Genomic DNA, 26,333 nt, shown 5'->3' on the forward strand with positions numbered 1-26,333 from the left:
GTGCGTGTGTAACGCAGAGGAGACTGGACTGTAAGCGCTTTTTTTTTTTTTTTTTTTTTTTGTAAGCACTTTTAATAAGCCGCCCTCCAGCTCTCAGGTCGTTTCATGTCTCCCCTTCCTTCATGTTCCTTTCCTCAAGAAAAGTTGTGTTGTTTTTTTTTTTTTTTGCATTTGAAAAGAAAGCAAGCAGGCAGCCTAGCCTCGAGGGCTAAGTGTTAGGGAGAAAGGATTCTGAAGGGCGCAGCGGCGGAGGCCGCAAAGCAGCCGCACCAGCAGCCCCCACAGGCAGCCCAGTCCCGCGGGGCCCGGAGTCACAGGCGCAGGAACAAGATGGCGTCAGCTCTCAGGGTCTTGCCTGCGCCCCCGCGACTCTGCACTGCGGCAGCCGACCCAGGCCTCTCCCCATTGGCTGACTGCAATGAGGTCATCGTGGGGGCGGGGCCGGCGGCTGCGCGGGGGCAGGGCTTTGCGGACGCACGCGCGTCGAGCGCCGCTGTCCCGAGCCGCTGAAGCTGCGGGCTTGGTCTGGGGCGGCTGCTTTGGCTGCGGCCCGGCCCCCGGCTGAAGGTGAGCGGGGGATGTAGGTACAGCGCGGCAGCGAGCGGCGTCGGAAGGGCACGGGAAATGCTCCTAACAGTCTCCTCGCTTGTCAAAAGGAATTAAGCAGGGACCTTAGGTCTCTGAAAGGAAATGAGGGGTTCACCCCTCTTCGGGCACCCCGCCTGAGGGCAGAGGAATCGGAGGTTCATTCCTCTTTGGAGGCCCTGAACCCTTCCCCCATTTAAGGCGGAGGCGGAGGAACAGAAGGTTACTGGGTAGGCAGAAGAATTTGGGGGGCTTCTTAAAGGGGCTTCCAATTCAATGGTCCCTCCCCCACCTTTAATCACTTCTGAAGGTAGGTGTGCCTGGGCTCAAGGGAATTCCTGCTTTCTCACTGGGTAGGTAGACAGGAAATGAAGCAGGTGAATTAGAATACCTCGTAGGAGGCGAGGACTGGATAACAATTGTGAGGCTGGGCGCCCGCCGCTTTATTTATACTTACTTTGTGCGGAATGAATTACTGTTTCTTCGTATTTTGTTTTGTGACATCCTCACCCCCGAATCGCTTTGGTCTGTTTAGTTTTCTCTTTGGCTCCAGCGGGAGAGATATGTTCTAGGGAGACTTGTAATCATTAAAGACCAGAAGGAGGGAGGCAGCTCTGAGGCTGTCATTATTGGCAGCCCCTGAACTCTGCTGATCAGGCATGATTTTACCTGCTTCAGAGGTTGTGGAATCTCTCCTTGTTTTGGGGAGGATGTGGGAGGGTTTGTAACAGCTGTTTTGGGTGACTCAGGTATAGACCATTTTAAAGGCAGGCTACATAATCTCTTGAGAAATTGTTGCTTATGTCTGAGTGTGTTGTTTTGCTGCCTTGAACATCAAATGCCCAAAGGTATTGTCATTCAGATTTCTCAAAATGTCTTCCCGCCTTGCAGAGCAGTAACTCTTCCTTTGATGCCAGTTTCACGTATCATTATGGTTGCCCTCATGATACTAAAAATACTGTACAGTTTGCTGAGTTTAGATAGGGTACAGCCTGTGCCTCACAATAGCTGATTGAGAATAAATAATTGCAGTTTCAGGACCACTGATAGCGCCATTGTCTTTCATACTGGCCAAGGGTAAGACAGCCCTAAAAGGAAACCTTTATTGGCTCATGCATGAGAAGCTTTAACAGATGGAAGAATGTAATTAATCTTGAAGATGGGGATAAAAAAATAGAAAGCTACGGGGGTGGCAAGCTTGTTCTTTGTGGTTTGATAAAACTGCTTTGTCATTATCAATGTATTCCTGTCATGCTGGACTTGAAATTGAACTTAATTTGCAGGCTTTTTTTTTTTTTTAAACTAGTAGGCTCCACACCCAAGGTGGGGCTTGAACTCATGACCCTGAGATCAAGAGTCACATGCTGTGCTAACTGAACCAGCCAGGTGCCCCTGCCCCCCACCTCCCTTCCTGAGATAATGCTGATGTGTTTAGATTCCTTTGGGAGAAAATGGTGTTTTCTGAGGAGTTAGAAGGTTAAGCCCTTTAAAGTAGCCATAGCTCTAGGATAGTGCTGGGACTCCAGCAGTTAGAATGGGCAGTAGAGGTTAAAAAACTAGTCTCAACAGAGACATCCTTTATGAAAGGGTAATGTAGGTTTCTTCTGTTTGTTTCCTAACACAAGCCAAAAAAAGGTGCAGTGTGGACGTCACCAGATCATAATACCCTGTCCAGGGCATTTAAAGAGCTGTTTGGGAATCCCAGTTCCTGTTTTTGAACGTGGATACATTCTTATGTATTGAGACTCCTTAAAATGTTGTCATTTAATCCTGATGTTGACTGTGAAGGAAGTGACTTTTCATCAGGTACTCTGTGGGAGAGGATTTTGTAATTTTTGCAATTTCTCCTCTCAGTCCTTCTAAGCAGGATGTTAAAGATCTGTCTGCATAAGGTGGTAGACATGAAATGCAAAACAAAAGAGCCTTACTGTTGTTGTGTTTGCTCTTAGCCCTGTAATGCAGTTTTCTCTTTTTGCCTTAGGTTGGAGAGAAATCCAGGTACTCTGTTGACTGGTACTTCCCGCCACCATGGGGGAGCTTTTCCGGAGTGAGGAGATGACACTGGCTCAGCTTTTTCTACAGTCAGAAGCTGCTTATTGTTGCGTCAGTGAATTAGGGGAACTGGGAAAGGTTCAGTTTCGTGATGTAAGTAGTTGTGGGGCGGCTTCTTGAATACCGCTGAACTGTTTTTCTTAGGGGCAGTTGCCTTGTGATGAATGTTTTGCTTTTTTTTTTTTTTTTTTTTTTTTTAATGTTTTGCTTTTTATTTGCAAAAATAACATTATAGCACTGGCTTAATATTGGTAGAGTGTACATTTTCAATTGTCTCTCTAGAGGTAAGAATGTTTTGTGCCAATCTTTCCACGATTTTACTAACTCCCCCTTTGAGAATAATCCTAAGCAGTCTCAAGGTGATTGCCTGAGATGCAAGTAGAGGACACCACTCTAACCTGTTCAAGGCTTACACTTTGCTTTTGGCCTCTTTAATACCATAGCAAGTTATTTTTAAAAAATGTCATAGTTCTTCCATACAGTAGGAAGTATTTATTACAAAATTTGATGTGTCCTGTTACAGATGTATAAGTAAGCATATACTAAGATACTGAATCAACTTCTGTTGGAATGAATGAGGAGTGGTCAGAAAGGGGTGGAATTCATCAATATAGGCTTCCTGAAATTGGCATGCTGAAATTATAATCTGGTGACATAGTACATTTCTAATTCTCTTTGAACCTTTTTATACCTTCTGTTTTCTAATGTTCTTCCTGACTGATTCCTTCTCTGACCTTGTGGGGTCTCACTGCTGTCTTTCCCTAGCCTCTCTTTTATCTTCTCCACTGTGGCCCTCTGTGTCTGTTTCCCAAGCTCTCTCTGCTCTCTCTGGATGAGTTTCTCCATACCCTCATCTTCCTTATTCACCTTTTTTTGATGATCTCTTCTATTCTCAAATCTTCCACTTTTATTTAGTGAGTCCCAAATCTGTATCTCTGGCCCTGACAGCTCCCAAATGTCATCTCTAAATTTACAGCTCTCTAAGAATTCTATCATCTCTGCTTCTCCTGGTAGCATGTCTAAATCCTACCACTTACACCTTTTCCTAAACTATTTCTTCATTCTGATTTCCTAAAATTTGAGCTAATGCATCGATATTCTTCCAGTTTTCTAGACTTGAGACCTAAATCAAACCTAAGTCACCCTTAATTTGCAATCCTTCATTTGGTCTATGGTATCTTCCCCCTCCTAACACCCACTGTGTCTATTCAGCATTCTTCATTTTTACTTACGATGTATTGCAATCATAGGGAAAATTATAGGGAAAAACATAATGAATACCCGTGTTTCTACTAACATTCCACATACAATTGAAGGCTTCTGTGTATCCTTCCTCCATGCTATTTCTCTCCCCACCTCCCTAGAGGTAACCTCTGCATTGATTTTTGCTTTTTTTTTTTTTTAATGTAAGCTCCATGCCCAGCATGAACTCAGCCAGAGACCAAGAGTTGCATGCTCTATTGACTAAGCAAACCATGAGCCCAGTTTTTGCTTTTATCATTCCATATATTTTTGTTTTTGTTTTTAAAAATTTTATTTGGGAGAGTGAGAACGAAGGGGAGAGAGAGAGAGAGAGAGAGAGAGAGCATGCATGCGCACACAAGCAGTGGGGGAGGGGCAGAGAGAAAGGGAGAAGCAAACTCCCTGCTGAGCAGGGAGTCTGATGTGGGACTCCATCCCAAGACTCTGGGGTCATAACTTGAGCTGGAGACAGACCCTTAGCCAACTGAGCCACCCAAGTGCCCCTCCCAGGTGTTTTTTTTTTTTTCTCCCATGTGGTTTTTTTTTTTTTTTTTTTTTTATGATAGTCATACAGAGAGAGAGAGAGAGAGAGAGAGAGAGAGAGAGGCAGAGACATAGGCAGAGGGAGAAGCAGGCTCCATGCACCGGGAGCCTGACGTGGGATTCGATCCTGGGTCTCCAGGATCGCGCCCTGGGCCAAAGGCAGGCGCCAAACCGCTGCGCCACCCAGGGATCCCTCCCATGTGGTTTTTAAAAAAAATTTTCTGTGTATGTATATATCACTAAGTAGTCATATATACTAGTATAATTTTGCATGTTTTATTTATTTTTTAAAAATTTTTAAAAGATTATTTATTTATTAATAAGAGATACAGACAGAGAGGCAGAAACATATACACAGACTCCCTGCGGGGAGTCTGAATCAGGACTTGATCCCAGGACCACGGGACACAGCCTGAGCCAAAGGCAGACCCTCAACCACTGAGCCACCCAGGTGCCCCTATTTTGCATGTTTTAAAACTATATGCATGGTATATTGTATATATCCTTCAACAGTGCTTTTTGTTTTTTATTTTATTTATTTATTTTTTAGAATTTATTTATTCATGAGACACACACACACACACACACACACACACACAGACACAGGCAGAGGAAGAAGCAGGCACATGCAGGGAGCCTGAAGTGGGACTGGATCCCGGGTCTCCAGGATCACGCCCAGGGCTGAAGGCGGCGCTAAACCACTGAGCTACCCGGGCTGCCCAACACTGTGCTTTTTAAATTCATTATTTATGAGATTTGACCATGGGGTACAGGTAGTACTAGTTCATTTCTTTAAATGGCTTTATAGTTATTATATACACAGTCTATCATGTTTTCCTTATGATGAACAGTTCTTTGTTATTACAGTGTTGCAAGCAAGATTCTTGTATGTCTCTTGGTATACATGCGGGATAGTTTCTCCAGAGCAGTGGTTCTCAAACGTTTTGGTCTAAGGGCCTCTTTACACTCCAAAAACATGATTGAGGACCCCAAAGTTTTTATGTGAGTTATAGCTATCAATATTTATTGTATTGGAAATTAAAACTGAGATATGCTTAAAATGCTTATTTACTTAAAAATCACAAAAATAAACCTGGTATGTGTTATATCATAAATAACTTTTTTTTTTTTAAGATGTCATTTATTTATTCATGAGAGACACACAGAGAGAGGCAGAGACACAGGCAGAGGGAGAAGCAGGCTTCATTTAGGAAGCCTGATGCAGAACTCAATCCCTCTGGGATCACACCCTGAGTCAAAGGCAGATGCTCAATTACTGAGCCACCTATGTGTCCCACATAAATAACCTTTTTATGAAAAATAACTATATTTTCTGAAACAGAAAACAAAAATAGAGGAATGGCATTGTGTTTACATTTTTGAAAATCTTTTTAATGTCTGAATTAATAAAAGATAGCTGGATTCTCCTATCTGCTTCTGTAGTCATCTGGCTGCAATGTATACCATGAGCCTCTGGTAAACTTCACTGAACACTCATGAGAGAGAGAGGATGAAAAAGGCAAATGATGTTCTAGTGTTACTGTGTAGAGTATTGATCTCAAAGACTTGCTGCTGTGTCAGGGATTATAAGTATGGCATTGCTGAGTATGGTGGGCCTCTTTAACTGTGACGTGTGTTAAAGCCTACTTGACAGTGTCATACCTGTTCAAATTAACGATTGTTGGTTGAAAGTTCCTGTTGTTTTATAACTGTGTCAATATAGCTTAAAGAAATTTGCCAATATGATGGGTGTGAGATGCTATATTTTTTGTTTTAATTTGCATTTTCTTGGTTAGTATACTGGGTATCTTTTATCTGTTTTTTTTTTTTTTTTTTTTTTTAAGATTTTATTTATTTATTCACGAGAGACACAGAGAGGCAGAGACATAGGCAGAGGGAGAAGCAGGCTCCATGCAGGGAGCCCGATGGGGGACTCGATCCTGGGACTCTAGGATCGCACCCTGGGCTGAAGGCAGGTGCTAAACCACTGAGCCACCCAGGTGTCCCTCTTTTTATCTGTTTATTGGACATAAGGGGTTTCATTTCCCATGAATGTGTTGTCCATACCATCTGCTTGTTTTTCATTGGATTGCTTGTCTGGCTTATTGACTTGTAGAATATGTAAAAGTTCTTTTTATCTACTGGAAGCTAATCTTTTTCTAATCCTTTACTGACAATTTGGCTTGTCTTTTTCCTTTGTTTATGGTATATGTTGTCATGTAAAAGTTATTGTTCTTTTTTGCTTGTTGGTATTTTTTGCCCTTAATTTTTATTTTGAAAATTTCAAGGCTGAATACTCTGGTGTGGATTCATCAGTTGTTAACATTTTGCTATATTTGATAAAATCTTTTTTATTGCACCATTGGAGAGTAAACTATTTTCTCCTTTCAAATCCTTTTTATTTTATTTTATTTTATTTTATTTTATTTTATTTTATTTTATTTTATTATTTTATTTTTCCATATACATAAGGACCATTACTAACGTGTTGAAGAAGAGTAACAGCAAACTAATACTGGTTGGGATTGTGTTCAGCTGTATGTAACTGAAAACCCAAGTGATAGGGGTGTACTTTTCTCATGGAACATGAAGCTGAGCTTCACGTTATCATCAGTGTTCTAGTAAGATCATTCTGTATCTCTTTTTTGCCTTTGAGCATTTGGCTTTTGTACTTGTAGATGACCACCACAGTTCCAGGTGTTACATCCATATTCTAGGCAAGAAGAAGAAAGTGGAGGGAAGATGGAGAAATGGTTTTATCAGGAGAAAAAACAACAACAAAAAAATCCTCAGAAATCCTCAGGAGACTTTCCTAATTTATGTTAACCAGTTTTTTGTTTTGCTTTTTTTTTTAAGATTTTAGGGCAGCCCCGGTGGCACAGCGGTTTGGCGGTGGCACAGCGGTTTGGCGCCGCCTGCAGCCCGGGGCGTGATCCTGGAGACCCTGGATCGAGTCCCATGTCAGGCTCTCTGCATGGAGCCTGCTTCTCCCTCTGCCTGTGTCTCTGCCTCTCATTCTCTCTCTGTGTCTCTATAAATAAATAAATAAAATCTTAAAAAAATAATAAATAAAGATTTTATTTATTTATTCATGAGAAACACAGAAAGAGAGGCAGAGACACACACAGGCAGAGGGAGAAGCAGGCTCCATGCTGGGACCCCCATGTGGGACTCAGTCCTGGGACTCCAGGATCGTGCCCTGGGCCGAAGGCAGGTGCCAAACTGCTGAGTCACCCAGGGATCCCCTGTGTTAACCAGAATTATGACATAGTCTAGCTGCAAGGGAGTCTGGGAAAAGTGGTTTTTCAACTGAGCAGTAACTGCCTTGAACAAATTGAGATTTTTGTTAATAAGGAAGTAGGGTATTATCTGTTACATGGCATTCTTGTCTATGCTCCTGACTTTAAGGAGAATCTTTTTTAATTCACAAATTAATTTTTATTAATTTTAAGTTTATTTATTTAAGTAATCTCTACACCCAGTGGGGGCTTGAACTCAGTGACCCCAAGATCAAGAGTCACGTGCTCTTGCGACTGAGCCAGCCAGGTGCCCCAATATTTCACAATGTAAATAGAACATTTACTCTTAAATTCTTGGAAAATTCTATTAAATTATAGATTCCTTTCAATTTCTGATTTTATTGCCATAAATGATTATGGAATTTTATGGGTTGCCTTTTCTTCATTTATTGAGGTTATCACCACAGTCAGCTTTAGAATTTTTATTACCCAAGACAAGAGACTCTGTACCATTAACAGTCACTGCCTATTTCCTCCCAATCCCCCTCTTCCCATCACACTCCCTGACAGCCACTAATCTACTTTCAGTTTCTATGGATTTGCCTATTCTGAACATTTCATGTCAATAGAATCATATACTATGTAGTCTTTTCTGACTGGCTTCTTTCATCTGGCATGTTTTCAAGGTTCGTCCATGTTGTATCTTGTATCTATTTTTCCTGTGAAATTATGCAATTGTGAAATTGTATTAAAATGAGTGTATTAAAAAAAAGTGTATTAAAATGAGTGTCAGTTTCAGGTATAAGGCAGAGTTGTTATCTATCTTCTCGGCAAAAGATACCACTCTGGGTTTTAGAGAGACAATTGAATAAGACATTTTCCTCACTCAACTTGTTCAAAATCTTCTGTGACTCACCTGTCTCCTTATCCAGGCTTCTCTTTGACATACTTCTCTACTGTTCAGTCCCTTATTGTTTAACACTTAAAATCACAATGACAGTTTGCATTCTTTTGATCAATGCATGTTGAGTATTTTTTTTTTAATTTTTTAATTTTTTTTATTTTATTTATGATAGTCACACAGAGAGAGAGAGGCAGAGACACAGGCATAGGGAGAAGCAGGCTCCATGCACTGGGAGCCCAACGTGGGATTCGATCCCGGGTCTCCAGGATCGCGCCCTGGGTCAAAGTCAGGCACCAAACCGCTGCGCCACCCAGGGATCCCGCATGTTGAGTATTTTACATTATTATCGGAGGCATTTCTCCCAGCATCCCTCAGAAGTAGAACCTACTTTTATTTTTAAATTTTTTTTAATTTTTTATTTATTTATGATAGTCACACACAGAGAGAGAGAGAGAGAGAGAGGCAGAGACACAGGCAGAGGCAGAAGCAGGCTCCATGCACCCGGAGCCCGACGTGGAATTCGATCCCGGATCTCCAGGATCGCGCCCTGGGCCAAAGGCAGGCGCCAAACCGCTGTGCCACCCAGGGATCCCCTAGAACTTACTTTTAAATAGTGGAATTTATCATTCTCATTTTCCAGACTAGGAACCTATGACATAGATGAAAATAGCTATCCAGGACACACAGATCTGTACCCCCAGACTGTCTGACTCCTCTGCTTATGTTTTTTTATTTTATTTTAAGATTTTATTCATTATTTAAGAGGCACAGAGAGAGGGGCAGAGACACAGTCACTGGGAGAATCATGCTCCCTGTGGGGAGCCTGATGTGGGACTCAATCCCAGGACTCTGGGATCATGACCTGAGCCAAAGGCAGATGCTCAACCACTGAGCCACCCAGGCATCCCTGCCTATGTTCTTTTAAATTGAGATAGGCCAAAAAAAGTCACCATTTTACAGTGTACAATTCATTGGTTTTTAGTGTATTCACAGTTATGCAGCTGTCACCACTAATTCCAAAACATTTCATTATCCTCAAAAGAAGCCTTGTACCCATTAGCAATCACTCCTCATGACTCCCTCCACCACCCTGACCAACTACTTAATCTCTATCTCTACGGATTTCCCTATTTTGGACATTAAACATGATTGGAATCATATGATATGTTGCCTTTTGTGTCTTGATTCTTTGGCCTACTATATTGTTTTCAGGGTTCATCAACGTTGTAGCTTGTATTAAGACTTCATTCCTTTTTATGGCTGAGTGATATTCTGTGGTATGTATATACTGCCATTTGTTTATTCATTCATCAGTTGATAAGCATATTTGGGTTGTTTCTACTTTTTGACTCTTGTCAGTAATGCTACTCTAAGCATTTGTGTACAAGTATTTGTTTGAGTGCTTATACCTAAGGGTGGAATTGCTGGGTCATATGGTAATTCTGTGTTTAATTTTTTGAGGAACCTCCAGACTACTTTTTCTTTTTTTAAATATTTTATTTATTTATTCATGACAGAGAGAGAGAGCGAGAGAGAGGCAGACAGAGACACAGGCAGAGGGAGAAGCAGGCTCCATGCAGGGAGCCTGATGCAGGACTGGATCCCAGGTCTCCAGGCTCACACCCCGAGCTAAAGGCAGCACTATACCACTGGGCCACCGGTGCTGCCCAAGACTACTTTTCACAGCAGCCACACACCAGCAATATACAAGGGTTCCAATTTTTTTCCACCTCACCGATAATGGCTATTTTCCATTTAAAAATTTTATTATAGCTGTCCTAATGGCTATGAAGTTGTATCTCATAGTGGTTTTTTTTTTTTTTTTTAAGATTTTATTTATTTCTGAGAATACACAGAGAGGAGAGAGAGAAGCAGAGACACAGGCAGAGGGAGAAGCAGGTGCCATGCAAGGAGCCTGACGTGGGACTCGATCCCGGGTCTCCAGGATCAGGCCCTGGGCCAAAGGCGGCACTAAACCGCTGAGCCACCCAGGCTGCCCTGGTTTTTCTTTTTAAGATTATTTATTTATGGGATCCCTGGGTGGCGCAGCGGCTTAGCGCCTGCCTTTGGCCCAGGGCACGATCCTGGAGACCCGGGATCGAATCCCACATCGGGCTCCCGGTGCATGGAGCCTGCTTCTCCCTCTGCCTGTGTCTCTGCCTCTCTCTCTCTTTCTCTGTGACTATCATAAAAAAAAAAAAAAGATATTTATTTATTTATTCATGAGAAATAGAGAGAGAGACATAGGCAGAGGAAAACAGGCTTCCCGAGGGGAGCCTGATGTGGGGACTTCATCCCAGGACTCAGGTATCACGCCCAGAGCCAAAGGTAGAGGGTTCAACTGCTGAGCCACCCAGGCATCCCTCATAGTGGTTTTGATTTGCATTTCAAATGGCCAGTTATGTGGAGCATCTTTTCATATGCTTATTGTCCATTTGTATAAATTTTTTTTTTTAATTCTAAAATCATCCTTGCAAGCCTGGGTAGCCCAACTTGGTCATTAGTTGTATTTTGAAAGAATTTGGAGGATGGTTTCCTAATATTATATTAGGATTTTTTTCACTTATATAGTAGTCCCTTTTTTTATCCCTGGAGGATACATTCCAAGTATATACATACCACTGTGGGTGCTTGAACCCACAGATAGTACTAAACCCAAATATGCATATTGTATTTTGCTATACATACATACCTATGATAAAGTTTAATTTATAAAGTAGGCACAGTAAGAGATTAACAAACAATAATAACATAGAACAATTATAGTCCTACACTTTAATGAAAGTATGTGAATGTGGTCAATCTCTCAATATCATATTATACTGTACTACTTGGGAGGATATGAGAGGATAAAATGCCTTTGTAAGGAGAAGAATGAGGTGGATGATGTAGGCTTGGTGACATAGCATTAGTCTACTTTGACTTTCTGACCAAAGGAGGATCACTTGCTTCCGGACCACAGTTGACTGCAGTAACTAAAACCATGAATAAGGGGAAACTGCTATATCAATAAGTGATATTGGCTTTTATTTTTATTTTAATTAAATTAATTAATTAATTTTGATATTGGCTTTTAGTGTCCTTTCTGAAACTACTATTATCTGGTATCAAGTTTATACTGACCAATCTTACTAATTGAAGAGTGTTCCTTCATTTTTCCACTTTTGAACAATTTTTCAAAAATTTGGGCTTTTCTAGTCTTTGAAAGATTAGTAGAAACTATCTTTAAACGTTGTAGGCTTGATAGTCTTATTTTTAAAATAACCCCAGTGTGGGGCTTGAGCTCACAGCCCTGAGATCAAGAGTACATATTCCACGGACTGAGCCAGTGAGGCGCCGATAGGCCTGATATTTTTAGATGGATATATTTTATTTATTTATTTATTTTTAAATGATTTTATTTATTTATTCATGAGAGAGACAGGTAGAGACATAGGCAGAGGGAGAAGCAGGCTCCATTCCATGCAGGGAGCCTGACATGGGACTCGATCCTGGGTCTCCAGGATCACACCCTGGGCTGAAGGCAGCGCTAAACCGCTGAGCCACCCAGGCTGCCCAAATAACCAGCTTTTAAGAAAATAATAAAAATCTAAAAATATATTAAAAAGTAAAAAATATAACAAAACCAAAAATAGCTTTTGGTTTGGTGGATCTTCTCTGGAACTTTCATTCATTTCTGCTCTTTGTTGTTTTCTGTTGTTTTCCTGTCACCTTGTTCTTACTTCTTGAACACTTGGCACATTTGTTTTTAGTTTATTCTAGTACATGCATTTAAGGCTATACATTTCCTTTTTTTTTTTTTTTTTGTAAGATTTATGTATTTATTTTAGAGAGGGCAGGGAGAAAGAGTTTCTTTTTTTAAAGATTTTATAAATTTATGTATTTATTTATTTATCTTTTTTTAAGATTTATTTATTTATTTATGATAGACATAGAGAAAGAGAGGCAGAGACACAGGAGGAGGGAGAAGCAGGCTCCATGCCAGGAGCCCAATGTGGGACTTGATCCCAGGACTCCAGGATCACGCCCTGCGCCAAAGGCAGGCGCTAAACCGCTGAGCCACCCAGGGATTCCCAGATTTTATTTATTTATTCATGAGAGAAACAGAGTGAGAGGCAGAGACATAGGCAGAGGGAGAAGCAGGCTCCACGCAGGGAGCCTGATGTGGGATTTGATCCCAGGACTCCAGGATCACGCCCTGGGCTGAAGGTGGTGCTAAACCGCTGAGCCACCCGGGCTGCCCAAGAAAGAATTTTAAACAGACTCCATGCTGTACTTCGAGCCCAATGCAGGACTCAATCACACAACCTGAGCTGAAACCAATAGTTCAATATTTAATTGACTGTGCCATCCAGGTGGCCCTAAATTTCCTTTTATTTTATTTTTTTAAAGATTTTATTTATTCATGAGAGAGAGAGGAAGAGAGAGGCAGAGACACAAGCAGAGGGAGAAGCAGACTCCATGCAGGAAGCCCGACATGGGACTTGATCCTGGGTCTCCAAGATCACACCCTGGTCCGAAGGTGGTGCTAAACCACTGAGCCACCCGGGCTGCCCCTAAATTTCCTTTTATATAGTACTTTATTTTTTTTAAAGAAGGATTTATTTTTTTATTATTATTAATTTTTAAAGATTTTGATTTATTTATTCGTGAGAAATACAGAGAGAGAGCGCGGCAGAGGCATAGGCAGAAGAAGCAGGCTCCATGCAGGGAGCCTGACGTGGGACTTGATCCTGGGTTCCAGGATCACACCCTGGGCTGAAGGCAGGTGCCCAACCGCTGAGCCACCCAGGCTTCCCTTAAATAGTACTTTAGCTGCATCCCACAGAGTTTGATCTTGACATTAAAAAATAAAATTTTAGGAGAGCCTAGGTGTCTTAGTCAATTAAGCGTGTGCTTTTGGCTCAGGTCATGATCCCAGTCTCCTGGGATCAAGCCCCACATTGGGTTCCCTAATCAGTGGGGAATCCACTTCTCCCTTTCCCCCTACTTGTATGCATGTTCTGTCTGTCTCTTTCTCAAATAAAATCTAAACAATAAAATATTTTTATTTTAAGTAGACTCCATGCCAAACACGGGCTTGAACTCACAACCTCAAGACCGAGTTGCACAGTCTCTGATCTTTACATTTTCATTATCATTACATTCTAAATATTTTTAAATTTTTTAAAAATTTTTATTTATTTATGATAGTCACAGAGAGAGAGAGAGGCAGAGATATAGGCAGAGGGAGAAGCAGGCTCCATGCACCGGGAGCCCGATGTGGGATTCGATCCCGGGTCTCCAGGATCGCGCCCTGGGCCAAAGGCAGGTGCCAAAGCGCTGCGCCACCCAGGGATCCCACATTCTAAATATTTTAATAATTTCTTTAATTATCTTTTTTTTTTTTCAAGATTTTTTATTTTTTTAAGGGGGGGCATGAGCAGGTTGGAGGCAGAGGGAGAGGGAGAATCAGACTCCCACTGAGCAGGGAGCCCAATGCTGGGCTCAGTCCTAGAACTCTGGGATCATGACCTGAGCTAAAGGTAGAGGCTTAACCAAGTGAGCCACCAAGGCTCCCTATTCTCTTTAAAGTAAAATTAAAAAAAAAAGATTTTATTTTATTTTACTTTACTTTATTTTATTTTATTTCATGAGAACGCAAGCAGGGTGAGGAGCAGAGGGTAAGGGAGAGGCAGAAATAATCTGAAGCAGATTCTGCATTGAGCGCCCACGAGCTTGATCTTGCAACCTCGAGATCATGAGCTGAGCTGAAACCAAGAGTTGGATGCTTACTGACTGAGCCAGGCACCACTAAGAATTTTGTTATGATTTCTTCTTTTGTTTTTTTTTTTAATTTTTTTTAAATTTTTATTTATTTATGATAGTCACAGAGAGAGAGAGAGAGAGAGGCAGAGACACAGGCAGAGGGAGAAGCAGGCTCCATGCACCGGGAGCCTGACGTGGGATTCGATCCCAGGTCTCCAGGATCGCACCCTGGGCCAAAGGCAGGCGCTAAACCACTGCGCCACCCAGGGATCCCTGATTTCTTCTTTTGAACCATGAGATATTTAGGACTATTTTAGAATTTCCAAGTATGTCATTTAGGTGTTCGTTTTTTTTTTTTTTTTTTTTTTTAATTTATTTATTTAGAGAGAGAGCATGCATGCACAGAGCCAGGGGAGTAGGGGCAGAGGGAGAGTTTGTTTCGTTTTTTTTTTTTTTTAAGATTTTATTTATTTCAGAGAAAGAGAGTGAGAGGGTTTGCACATATGAGCAGGGGTGGGGGCAGAGGGAGAGAGAGAATCCCAAGCCTACTTCACACTGAACATGGAGCCCAACTCAGGGCTCCATCCCACAACCCCAAGATCACAACCTGAGCCAAAATCAAGAGTTGGGCAGTCAAGACTGGGCCACCCAGACACCCCTAGGTTGTATTTTTTGTATTGATTTATTTTTAAAAAATATTTATTTGAGAGAGTCTCTACTTCTCTGTGTGTGTCTCTCATGAATAAATAAATAAAATTTAAAAACAAACAAACCAGGAGTTGGATGCTTAACTGACTGAGGCACCAAGGCACCCCTTGATACTGATTTCTTTTTTTCTTTCTTTTTTTTTTTTTTTTTTTAAAGATTTTATTTATTCATTCATGAGAGACACACACAGAGAGAGACAGAGATAGAGGCAGAGGGAGAAGCAGGCTCCACGCAGGGAGCCCGGCGTGGGACTCCATCCCAGGACTCCAGGATCACACCCTGGGCCAAAGGCAGGCGCCAAACCACTGAGCCCCCAGGGATCCCTTGATATTGATTTCTAACTTAATTGCATTATCATAGAACATTGTATAGTACCCATTCTTTAATGAGATTTGCTGTGTGACCTATTTTGTAGTCAGCTTTCATAATTAACTCATAAATAGAGAACTCTTGGATGCTTTGCCTCTGTCTGTATGTGTCTATATATGTGTATATATATGTATATTAGATTAAGCTTATTAGGTTGTTCACATATTCTCTGTCCTTATATTTGGTAGACTTGATATATTAATAATTTAAAAGTATATTTAAAATTTCCTACTACATGGGGCACCTGTGTGGTTTAGTCAGTTAAGCTTCTGCCTTTGGCTCAGTTCATGATCCCAGGATCCTGGGATTGAACACCATGCCCCCTCACCTCACCTCCCCCCTCCTTGTCTCTGCTCAGCAGGGAGCCTGCTTCTCTTCCTCTGCCAGCCACTCTGCCTACTGGTCTGTGCTTGTGCACTCTCTTTCTTTCTGTCAAATAAATAAAATCTTTAAAAAAATAAATAAAAATTTCCCCTTCATAGATTTGTCAGTGTCTCCTTGTGGTTCTGCTATTCTTTTGGAAATATTTTTGAGGATGCCTTGCCCAGATATTTTGAAACGCCTTACCTGAAACTGGCTGAAATTGAACTTTGCCTCCAGATAATGAAACCAGTAAAGTTATTAGGAGTCTTGTGGCTACTTTCACTTCACTGTCATGTTTATTGAAGTGGAAATTTCAAGTAGAGGGTCAATATACTGCCTTCTTGGTGAAAGAAACAAACATTTTTTTTTTTTTTAAAGATTTTGTATTTATTTATTCATAGAGACACAGAGAGAGAATGAGAGGCAGAGACACAGGCAGAGGGAGAAGCAGGCTCCATGCAGAGAGCCTGACGTGGGACTCGATCCAGGGTCTCCAGGATCACGCCCTGAGCTGCAGGCGGCGCTAAACCGCTGCGCCACCGGGGCTGCCCTAGAAACAAACATTTTATTAGAGACGTGGAAGTTTAGGATTGTTGTATTTTCCTGGAAACTGTAGTGATTTTCATAATCACTTATAATGCTTTTTGCCTTAAGTTCTCTCTAAATTAATATAATACCAATAATGTACTTACTAGTTTCTCCATCATTAGTCATCCCCTCTTACAATTTATTCTTCATACATAGTATTATTCTTCAAAAAAGTAAATCTTTAAAAAGTGTTTTTAAAAAATCAGATTGATTCCATTCTGCCTAGGGAACTATTTTTCCCCCTTCTGATTGTGCGAATTATTTATGTCTCTGAGTCGCTTGTCATGGTCTTTTTGCTTCATTCTGCCTATTTTTGGTTGGTGAACTTTGCCTCATCCCACAGAGTCTAGCTCAGGTGTTTCCTTTGTACATTTTTTATACTTGCTCATTTTTTCTCATAGTTACTCCTGTGTATGTTCATTCCTTTCTTTTGTTCTTCCATTTGTTTTTTCTCCTTCCTTCCATTCTTCCTTCCTTTTTTTCTTCCCACTTTTTTTTTTTAATGGATGTAAAATTTATATTCACCGAAATGCAGAGACCTTAAGAGTACAATTTGATGATTTGGTAAATGTTTATACCTTTGCACCCACCACCCCAGGCAAGATATAGAATATTTCCATCAGCCCAGAAAGATATCTTGTGCCTACTTCTGGTCATTCTCCACTGTTTTGTTTTCTACCATCATCTAGTTTTGCCTGTTTTTGAACTTTATGTGAATGGAATCATACATTGCAAAACCTTATGTTTGACTTATTTAATTTAAGCTCATGTTGAGATGTATTTATTTTTATGTGTATCTATCGTTGATTCTTTTTATATTATGGAGTAGTATTTATTCCATTGTATGAATACACCACAATGTCTTTATCTGTTCTGTTGTTGGATATTTGGAACATTGCCAGTTTGGGGCTATTGTGAATAAAGCTGCTGTAAACATTCTTGTATAAGTCTCTGTAGACATGTTTCTATTTCTCAAACAAATACCTAGTACTAGAATGCTTAGTCATGATGTAGGTAGGTATATGTTAAATTGCATAAGAAACTGACAACAATATTTACTTTTTTAAAATAGCATTTATCACAACAAATTGTATTTATTTGTGTCTGTCTCATCCATGGGTCTGATAGCTCCTCAAAGCTCAGACATACCCTTTTGTATTTAGGCCAGTGCCTAATACAGTCTCTGGCACATATTTGGTGCTCCATAAATGTTGAATGAGTAGCTATAGTTCTTTATTTGTATTACTTTTTAGCTCCTTTCTAAATTTAATTTTATTGGTTTGTTTGAGAGAGAGTGTATGCATGCATGGTGAGGGGGCAAAGAGAGAGGTGAGAGAATCTTTTTTTTTTTTTAATATTTTATTTATTTATTCATGAGAGACACAGAGAGGCAAAAACATAGGCAGAAAGAGAAGCAGGCTCCCCATGAGGAGCCCGATGCGGGACTCGACCCCAGGACCTGGGATCACGACCTGAGCCCAAGGCAGGTGCTCAACTGCTGAGCCACCCAGGCATCCTGGGGTGAGAGAATCTTAAGCAGACTCTACACTAAGCACAGAGCCCAACATGGGGCTGAATCCCATTACCGTGAGATAACGATCTGAGCCAAAATCAAGAGATGGTTAACCAATTGAGCCACCCAGGCACCTCTTATTTGTGTTACTTCTATGAAATCTGTCACATGGTATCTTATTGGTTGTGTTCATCTTTTTTCTTCATTAGATTGTAGGCTTCTTTGTAAGTAGGAACTTGTTTTAGTCTTGTTTGTAATTTCCAGAATATCTGTCACATTGCTTTGAAAATTACTTGTGGGGACACCTGGATGGCTTAACAGTTGAGTGTCTCTCTTTGGCTGGGGGTGTGATCCTGGAGTCCGGGGATGGAGTCCCACATCGGGCTCCCCACAGGGAGCCTGCTTCTCCCTCTGTGTATGTCTTTGCCTCTGTGTGTGTGTGTGTCTCTCATGAATAAATAAAATCTTTTTTTTAAAAAAGAGTTTATTTATTTATTCATGAGAGACACTGAGGGAGGCCTGCTTCTCCCTCTGTGTATGTCTTTGCCTCTGTGTGTGTGTGTGTGTGTCTCTCATGAATAAATAAAATCTTTTTTTTAAAGAGTTTATTTATTTATTCATGAGAGACACTGAGGGAGGCAGAGACATAGGCAGAGGGAGAAGCAGGCTCCCTGAGTGGAGCCCAATGTGGGACTTGATCCTGGGACCCCAGGATCACGCCCTGAGCCAAAGGCAGATGCTCAACCGTTGAGCCATCCAGGCATCCCAATAAAAATCTTTAAGAAAAAAAAGAAAAGAAAAGAAAATTACTTGTGATGTATGAATGAATAAACCAGCCTGCCCCCTTGGAAGTAAAGACCCTTAGACAGAAGAATAAGACAGGTTTGCCTTCTGTCTCTTCTAACAGGGAGGAAGAGAAGGAATACCTGGCAGAGCTTCTATTACATCTTTTCCTCAAATTTTTGTTGAGGAGTGCTCACTGAGACTTTGGTCTGAGAAGACCATTTTGTACCATAGTGTTTTATCTAACTTGCCTCCTCATTCCAATAATATGGTGTTACAGAGAGGGAGGGGTTTTTATCTTCAGTTGGTGTGATTGGCCCTGAAACAGGTTTTGTAGGTCAGTAGGGCATTTTTATTAGTCTTGTATCATACACTGGCAGAAAAATATTAGGCTTTCACTTTTACAGAGTGTTGCTTGTGAAACAGGAAATAGATTCAGTATTTAAATATTTGGTATTGTGTTCTCATTTTGCAGTTAAATCCAGATGTGAATGTTTTCCAGCGGAAATTTGTGAATGAAGTTAGAAGATGTGAAGAAATGGATCGAAAGCTTCGTATGTGCATTGTGGTCCTGTATGATGTTCCTATAATGAGCCATTTGTTTTAAATTAGATGGGGCCATCCAGATGCTCCACCATCTATTTGAGATGTCAACATAGCCACATTTTAATGTGACCTTTTTATGAGAGAAGAAACATTTATTAGCATCCTATTGAGTGTTGGGGTGTTCATATACTTTATTTTATTCATTCCTCACAATATTCCTTCAGGTGGATGTTACCTCAATTAATAAATAAGGAAGCTGGGGTGCCTGGCTGGCTCAGTTGGGAGAGCATCTGACTCTTGATCTTGGAGTTAACCAATTGTTAATTGTTAATTGGGATCATGAGTTCGAGCTCTACATTGAGTATAGAGATTACTTTATAAATAAATAAATGAGGAAACCAAAGATCAGAGAGATTAAGTGACTTGCCCCAAGAACATAAGCATTATGCTGGAATCAGTATTTTTTTTTTTTTTTAAGATTTTATTTATCTATTGAAAGACACAGAGAAAGAGAGAGGCAGAGACACAGGCAGAGGGAGAATCAGGCTCCATGCAGGGAGCCCGACGTTGGACTCGATCCCAGGTCTCCAGGATCACACCCTGGGCCAAAGGCAGAGCTAAACCGCTGAGCCACCGGGGCTGCCCTGGAATCAGTATTTGAATCCAGGTTGTTCTCTCTGGCTCCCAAACCCATGATCTTGCTACTATACTATGCCAGCTTTCAGTTAGCTGATTGGTGAATTTGGTCCCTGCCCTAAAAAAGTCACTAGTTGTCACTTTTCTGGTATTTTGGGGCCTTATTCTGTGTCATGCTTTTTGGTTTTTGTTTTGTTAAAACTGATCTGATTAATTTCAACTTTGACAAAACCCTTTTGGTCTGGAGTTGTCTCACTGGGATGCTAAATGTCAAACATTTTATTGAATTGTATTCTTCTGTAGCTCTGCCCTACAACAATATCTACAAACAGAACTATCATACTCTGGGGTAGTAGTCACACAGGGTGGAAAACTGAAGTAGATGAGCTCCAGTTTTAAGATGAGAATTGGGAAAGATGGTAGTGGGATGATAATCCTCTTTGGGGTATCTGTGATTTAGAAAGTATGCAGTGAAAGAAGACGAACATGGAGGAAAAAGAATTTACATGTTCTGCTTTTATATGAAAACATCTTTATAAAACAGTTCTTTTTAGCCAAGTTTTGGGTTTTATTTTTTTTCTTCAAATATTGGCAATTCAAAGCCTATGCTTATACATGAATGTTTTGATTTTGTCATTTTAGGATTTGTTGAGAAAGAGATAAGGAAAGCTAATATCCCAATTATGGACACTGGTGAAAACCCAGAGGTGCCCTTCCCCCGGGACATGATTGACTTAGAGGTAAACAATTCTTCTGAGGGGGCCAGATAAGTTTCTTTCTACTTAAATGCAGAAATTATTTTCCTATGTGGATGGAGAGTAGAGGAATTCTTGCTGCCATTGTCCATGTTGTCTCTTGCTTGTAAGTTTCTTGGAAATTTTTTATAGAGCACTATCTTGAACAGTATCACATGCCACCAAATATTGCCTTATTGAAACCTTATTGGATTCATGTCAACGTATCTAGTAACTTATTAATCTCATACACTAAATGAATAACCAGTAGACCTTTCAATATTTTACCCACTAAAGATCCCCTGAGAAATTCAACCAAGGTGTGTAATAGAACCTATAGCTAATAAAGACAGATGTGGTTAAGCAAAAAATTTTCATAAAGTTGCCCTGGTAAAATCATATATTTGCTGAGTAGATATAAAATATGTTTGAACCATCATTGTTGCAAGAATTCTGTGGGATGGATGAATTCATCTTTCAGAACAAGCATATTTAACTTAGTTTGAGTTAATAGTTCGGTTTTTTTCCCCCCATAGGCCAATTTTGAGAAGATTGAAAATGAACTGAAAGAAATCAACACAAATCAGGAAGCTCTGAAGAGAAATTTCCTGGAATTGACTGAATTAAAATTTATACTTCGCAAAACTCAGCAATTTTTTGATGAGGTCAGACTATTGTTTCTTTTAGTATTTGAGCAGCTGATATTACACTTGCACAAGTGGGCCATGTTGTTATTCCAAAAATTATTTTAATTTGCTAGTTTGAAAGCAATACCATTTTTGCACCATTTTAGTTGAAGAAATGTCAGATTATGTTCCATTTTTCATGCAGTACACAGCCAGTCATAGTTTTGTATATTTTTGCATTTTCTGCAATTTTTCATCTAAAATGTGGAAAGGAACCCTAATGTAGTTGTATATACATAGTCAGAATTTTTACATTATATTTTAAGGTAAGTAAATGCTTAAGGTAAAAGTTAAAACAATAAGAAACATTTGATCCTATGTGTATAACGAAGGTTTAATCTCCAAACTTTTTGTCATCAGATTTTAATTTTTATTTTATTCTCTATGTTTGCATATCAATCATGAGCACATTTGTAACTATTCATAGAGCACATGTTCCATTTTAATTATTTAAGAGTTTTTCTTTATGTTATATGGAAATACTGGTAGGATGCCTGTTTTGAAATTCCTGGATTTTCACAGAAACTCAATTGCACTCTTTTATAGGGGGAAAATGTAAGTCAATTCCTGGGTTAAAAATGTAGGCTGCACTTGACAGTTTGCTGAGGTGAGCCCATGGAAAGGCATGGGAGCAAGGCTTTCAGAAAGCTTCCTTCTCCTGATTACACTTGGAGGGAAGTCTTAGTTTTCAGCCTGGACTTGCTTTATTGATGGCCTAACATATCGGTAACCCTTTTTTACAGTAAGGTGTCTTTGCCACCAGATTAGCAATATCAGGCACTTCAGCTATTAGTCCAGCCACTATTCAGTGTGCCTTCCATAAAATTCTTTATTTCCTTCACTCAACAACAACAAAACAGTTGGCAAAGCTTTTTAAAAATAGAGGGCCCAAAAAAAAAAAAAAAAAAATAGAGGGCCCATTTTAGTTAGCCTGTAGTATATTCTCAGTTCTACTTTTCACATGTGTGTTTTAAGAGAAGACCAGACTCTCTGTAGCTCTCGAGACTGGAGCAGGGACTCTGTAACCAGCAGCATGAGCCTCACCTGCAAACTTCTCAGAATGCACATTACTACTTCCCACTCCAAACTCAGGGAATCAGAAACTCTGAGGGTGGGGCCCAGCAATCTGTTTTCACAAGGTGACTCTGAAGCACACTAGTTTGTGAACCTCTAGGCTCGAGAAAGTCAGCTAAAGATGTTACATTCCTCGGTAACTAAGGACTGACTTAGAGAAGGCATGCTAATTAAAAAATCTGTTGGGGCAAGGGAAAGGGGAAAAGCTCATGTGAATTTAATGCATGATCATCCCAAGAGTCAGAATCGGGCTATGCATCAAGAGAGGTTTGGTATGAATATTCAGCTTGCTCACTGAGCTGAGAATTTTGAGATTGACAGGAACTTTTCTCACCAGGCCCCAATATCTCATTGCTTTAGAGGGTGTGGGACAGTGTGATTAACTCTTTCCAAGTGTTTCAGGTCTTTTGCAATAGACATGGCCACTTTTGGCATATGGCTTTATTTATTTGTTTGTTTGTTTGTTTGTTTATTGGCGTATGGTTTTAATGAACAAATAATCTGGAATTCCATTTGCTCACAGTCTAAACTGTATTATATTTATATTCATTAATCCACTGAGCATTTAATGAGTACCTACTCTTCATGAGGCACAGGATGCATAAGACATGGTCCCTGTGTTCATGGAATATATCACTTAGTCATTAGGAAACATGCCAGAACACACTGCCTCCACATGCTCACAAATGTGTGCTTTTCTAAATGTGTGCAAACTGCTGCCCACAGATAAAATTTAAACTGGCCTCAGAATCAAAGCTTAGGTACTTTGAGCATCATTTGGGGCTTAATTCTTTTGCCTTCCCCCCTTATTTCCCCTTTTGATATAGTCTTAGTTTATTGCTGGGATGTTGCTGAAATGTATGAAAATATCTTTCATAATCTCCTGAGTTTAAGGAATGGAATAAGCTTCCTTGTCTAGTTCATTCTGGGAGAAATTCTAAATAAAGTCTGACAAATGGACTCCCTTATGGGCAATAGTTACTTGAACTGTTAATGTTATTAAAAACAAAATACAAGAAATCACTTGGAAAGATGATCACAATTTTCAAAATGTAAGTTCTAGATTTAGGAATTTTCTTTGTGATTAATAAATCTAAACATGAAACACCTGTGTTGGGAAGGCAGGCTGGAAGACTTTATGACCTACACACCCAATCCACAGTGGATTGTTTCCCCCCCCTTGCTCACTCAAAACTTTTTTTTTTTTTGTTAAACCTTGAAATACTTTTGAGCACAAGGCCTTGGCTGTGAGAGATTCTTTGGCTGCTTTAGTCATAAATCTCTCTTGTTCCTAGCACCCTCAATATATAGTGTAGGAAGTCTTCTGGCAAAAGCTACTCTGCCTTTCCTCTCCAAGTCAGAGTCAGTGCCTTGCCAGCACCTGCCACTAGCCTATAGGCTCAGCCAGGTCCCTTTCAATGGCCCTTGTCCTCCTATTGCCAAACAGCAGCCTCAGGTGTTACTGCCATGACAGAAGGTAAGACCTCACAGAGTAAGTGCATCTGTGCATGAGTGCACATTTTAAATAACCCAAAGGATAAAGAAACTTGGGACCCTCAAATCTCGGAAACAATTTTTTCACGAGATTGTCTTCCATGCCTGAACTTACAGTGTTTGCAAATGGCCTGAAATACGACCAGTTTCAAATCCTTCTTTTTTATATAATTTGGTGAACATGATCAATAATTATTATAATAATGAGTTAGCAGAAAATGGCTGAATCAGAAAATGGTTCTTTCCATCTTTAGGCAGAGTGGTCATGATTGGCAAGATGTCTGGAAGAGGAAGAGTAAACATAAATTGAACATTCTTATGATTTAAGATGATTACAATTCAACTTAGCCATTTCTTATCCAGAGCATTTAAAATGACTTGTTAATGATTATCCTTTTCTCAGTCTTCTTGCTTATGAAGAACTGTAAGAGCTGGAGAGAGTTCTCTGCATCTTTTACCATAAGCACCCTAACATATGAGAGCGTAAAGAAGACTGGAAAAGTAATGGTTAATGGCATGCAGGTCCCTGCCTTCCTTTCCTTCTGAGTCTTCCATCCATCTGCTTTTCTTTACTTTTCTTTCTCATCTGCCATCTCCTCTGGGGCTTGGGTGAATACCTTAAGTGATGAAATGTGATTTCTCTCTCAACGTAGATGGAAGTAAAAGTGTTTGCTCTTGATAATTAATGCAGCTTGAGCTGGATGTGCTGCCTCTATTTCAGTGTCGACAGGGTGCTGCTGAAATCCTGCCACTTCCTCTTTAAGGGCATGGTTTTAGTGTTCTGACTGGGGGAAAGGTGCACCAGAAGACCATAGCAAGTAATTTAGATGCACATTGACAGTGTTGTTACTGTTATTAGGGAACCCAGAATAGGATTTAGATGCCCTACGATGCCATTTTATTTTTTTTAATTTTTTTAATTGTTTTTTTGAATTTATTTATGATAGTCACAGAGAGAGAGAGAGGCAGAGACATAGGCAGAGGGAGAAGCAGGCTCCATGCACCAAGAGCCCGATGTGGGATTCGATTCCGGGTCTCCAGGATCGCGCCCTGGGCCAAAGGCAGGCGCCAAACCGCTGCACCACCCACGGATCCCCTACGATGCCATTTTAGAGATTGTTTTATTTTTTTTTATTTTTTATTTTTTAAAGATTTTATTTATTTATTATTTATTCATGAGAGACAGAGAGAGAGAGAGGCAGAGACACAGGCAGAAGGAGAAGCAGGCCCCATGTGGGATTTGATCCCAAGTCTCCAAGATCACGCCCTGGGCTGAAGGCCGAAGCTCAACCGCTGAGCCACCCAGGTGTCCCATCATCTAGATTCTTAAAATAAATTGCCTGTGGCTTGCAGTCAGCTGATTTGATGAAGTAGAAACCAAAAAAGCGGGCAGCCCCGGTGGCGCAGCGGCTTAGCGCCGCCTGCAGCCCAGGGTGTGATCCTGGGGACCCGGGATCGAGTCCCACGTTGGGCTTCCTGCGTGCAGCCTGCTTCTCTCTCTGCCTGTGTCTCTGCGTCTCTTTCGCTCTCTCTGAATAAATAAATAAATAAATAAATCTTTTAAAAAAAAAAAGAAACCAAAAAAGCCACCTAAACTCCATTTGATAGCAAGTGGAAACCTGTGCCCCCATTATCTCATTTTAAACTTTCTCATATCTCATGACAGTATTTGTCTGCCCTCTGGCATACTCAGTGCCTACTTACTGGAGAGGTGGAGGGAGAGTTGGACATTGATCCTGCATCAACTTTTAGAATTCACTTCCCCCAAAAACTACTTTCTCTATTTTTTAAGGCTTTCAGCCATATCATTTGTTTATATACTTAGGTTTATATTCAATCCTAAAGCCCTTGCCTAGACCCCTTGACTTTACCTTTATGGTCCTATCACTTACCAAGTGAGGTTCCCTTGTGACATTTTTTTGATCACAGGGTTAACAGGAAGAGAATCAAAAAGATGTTTGGAATGAAAATAATAGAAATAAAAATTCTCCTGATATTTTTGTTCAGTTTTTTTTTTTTTTTTAAGATTTTATTTATTCATTCATGAGAGACACACACAGAGAGAGGCAGAGACACAGGCAGAGGGAGAAGCAGGCTCCATGCAGGGAGCCCGATGCAGGACTCAATCCCGGGTCTCCAGGATCATGACCTGGGCCAAAGGCAGTGCTAAACTGCTGAGCCACCCGGGCTGCCCTTCAGTTTTATTTTTGAAAAGGAAGATTATTATGGCTTATTTCTAGTCTTTGGTCAAGCAAGCAATGTGTGGATATTAAAGTTGAGGATATTAGGTGGTAGAGAAGTTGATTGGCCTTTATTTTTTAGAGCAGCTTCTCCTTCCTGATAAGAATAAAAAGGTGGTAGGATGTGTTGGATAGAGAGAGTCTAGGAAGTATAGACCTCCATCTGAGAAGGTCCTTCTCCTCCTTCATTTCATTGTATAAACTGTCATGGTGGAAATCATTTGAAATCTAAACAGTTAAACTAGCTTACGTGCTTTATATTGACTTATATTGTTTACTTTATCTT

At 40.4% G+C, this 26,333-nt stretch overlaps 1 protein-coding gene across 15 annotated transcripts in view; it reads left to right on the forward strand.

Moving 5' to 3' along the window:
* Positions 1-434: 434 nt before the first annotated feature.
* ATP6V0A1 (ATPase H+ transporting V0 subunit a1) overlaps positions 435-26,333 on the forward strand; it is a 64,981-nt gene continuing 39,082 nt past the window's right edge. For 13 of the 15 annotated variants that reach the window (XM_077853288.1, XM_077853294.1, XM_077853291.1 and 10 more), the window contains exons 1-5: positions 435-567; positions 2,567-2,730; positions 19,113-19,191; positions 20,462-20,559; positions 21,090-21,218. In XM_077853288.1, the coding sequence (XP_077709414.1) occupies positions 2,614-2,730; positions 19,113-19,191; positions 20,462-20,559; positions 21,090-21,218 (423 nt within the window). In that variant the 5' untranslated portion in view covers positions 435-567; positions 2,567-2,613. The other 2 variants (XM_077853290.1, XM_077853303.1) reach the window with 2 other exon arrangements.

This window comes from Canis aureus, chromosome 16 (assembly GCF_053574225.1).
Source record: "Canis aureus isolate CA01 chromosome 16, VMU_Caureus_v.1.0, whole genome shotgun sequence".
In the NCBI taxonomy this organism is placed as follows: Eukaryota; Metazoa; Chordata; class Mammalia; order Carnivora; family Canidae; genus Canis; species Canis aureus.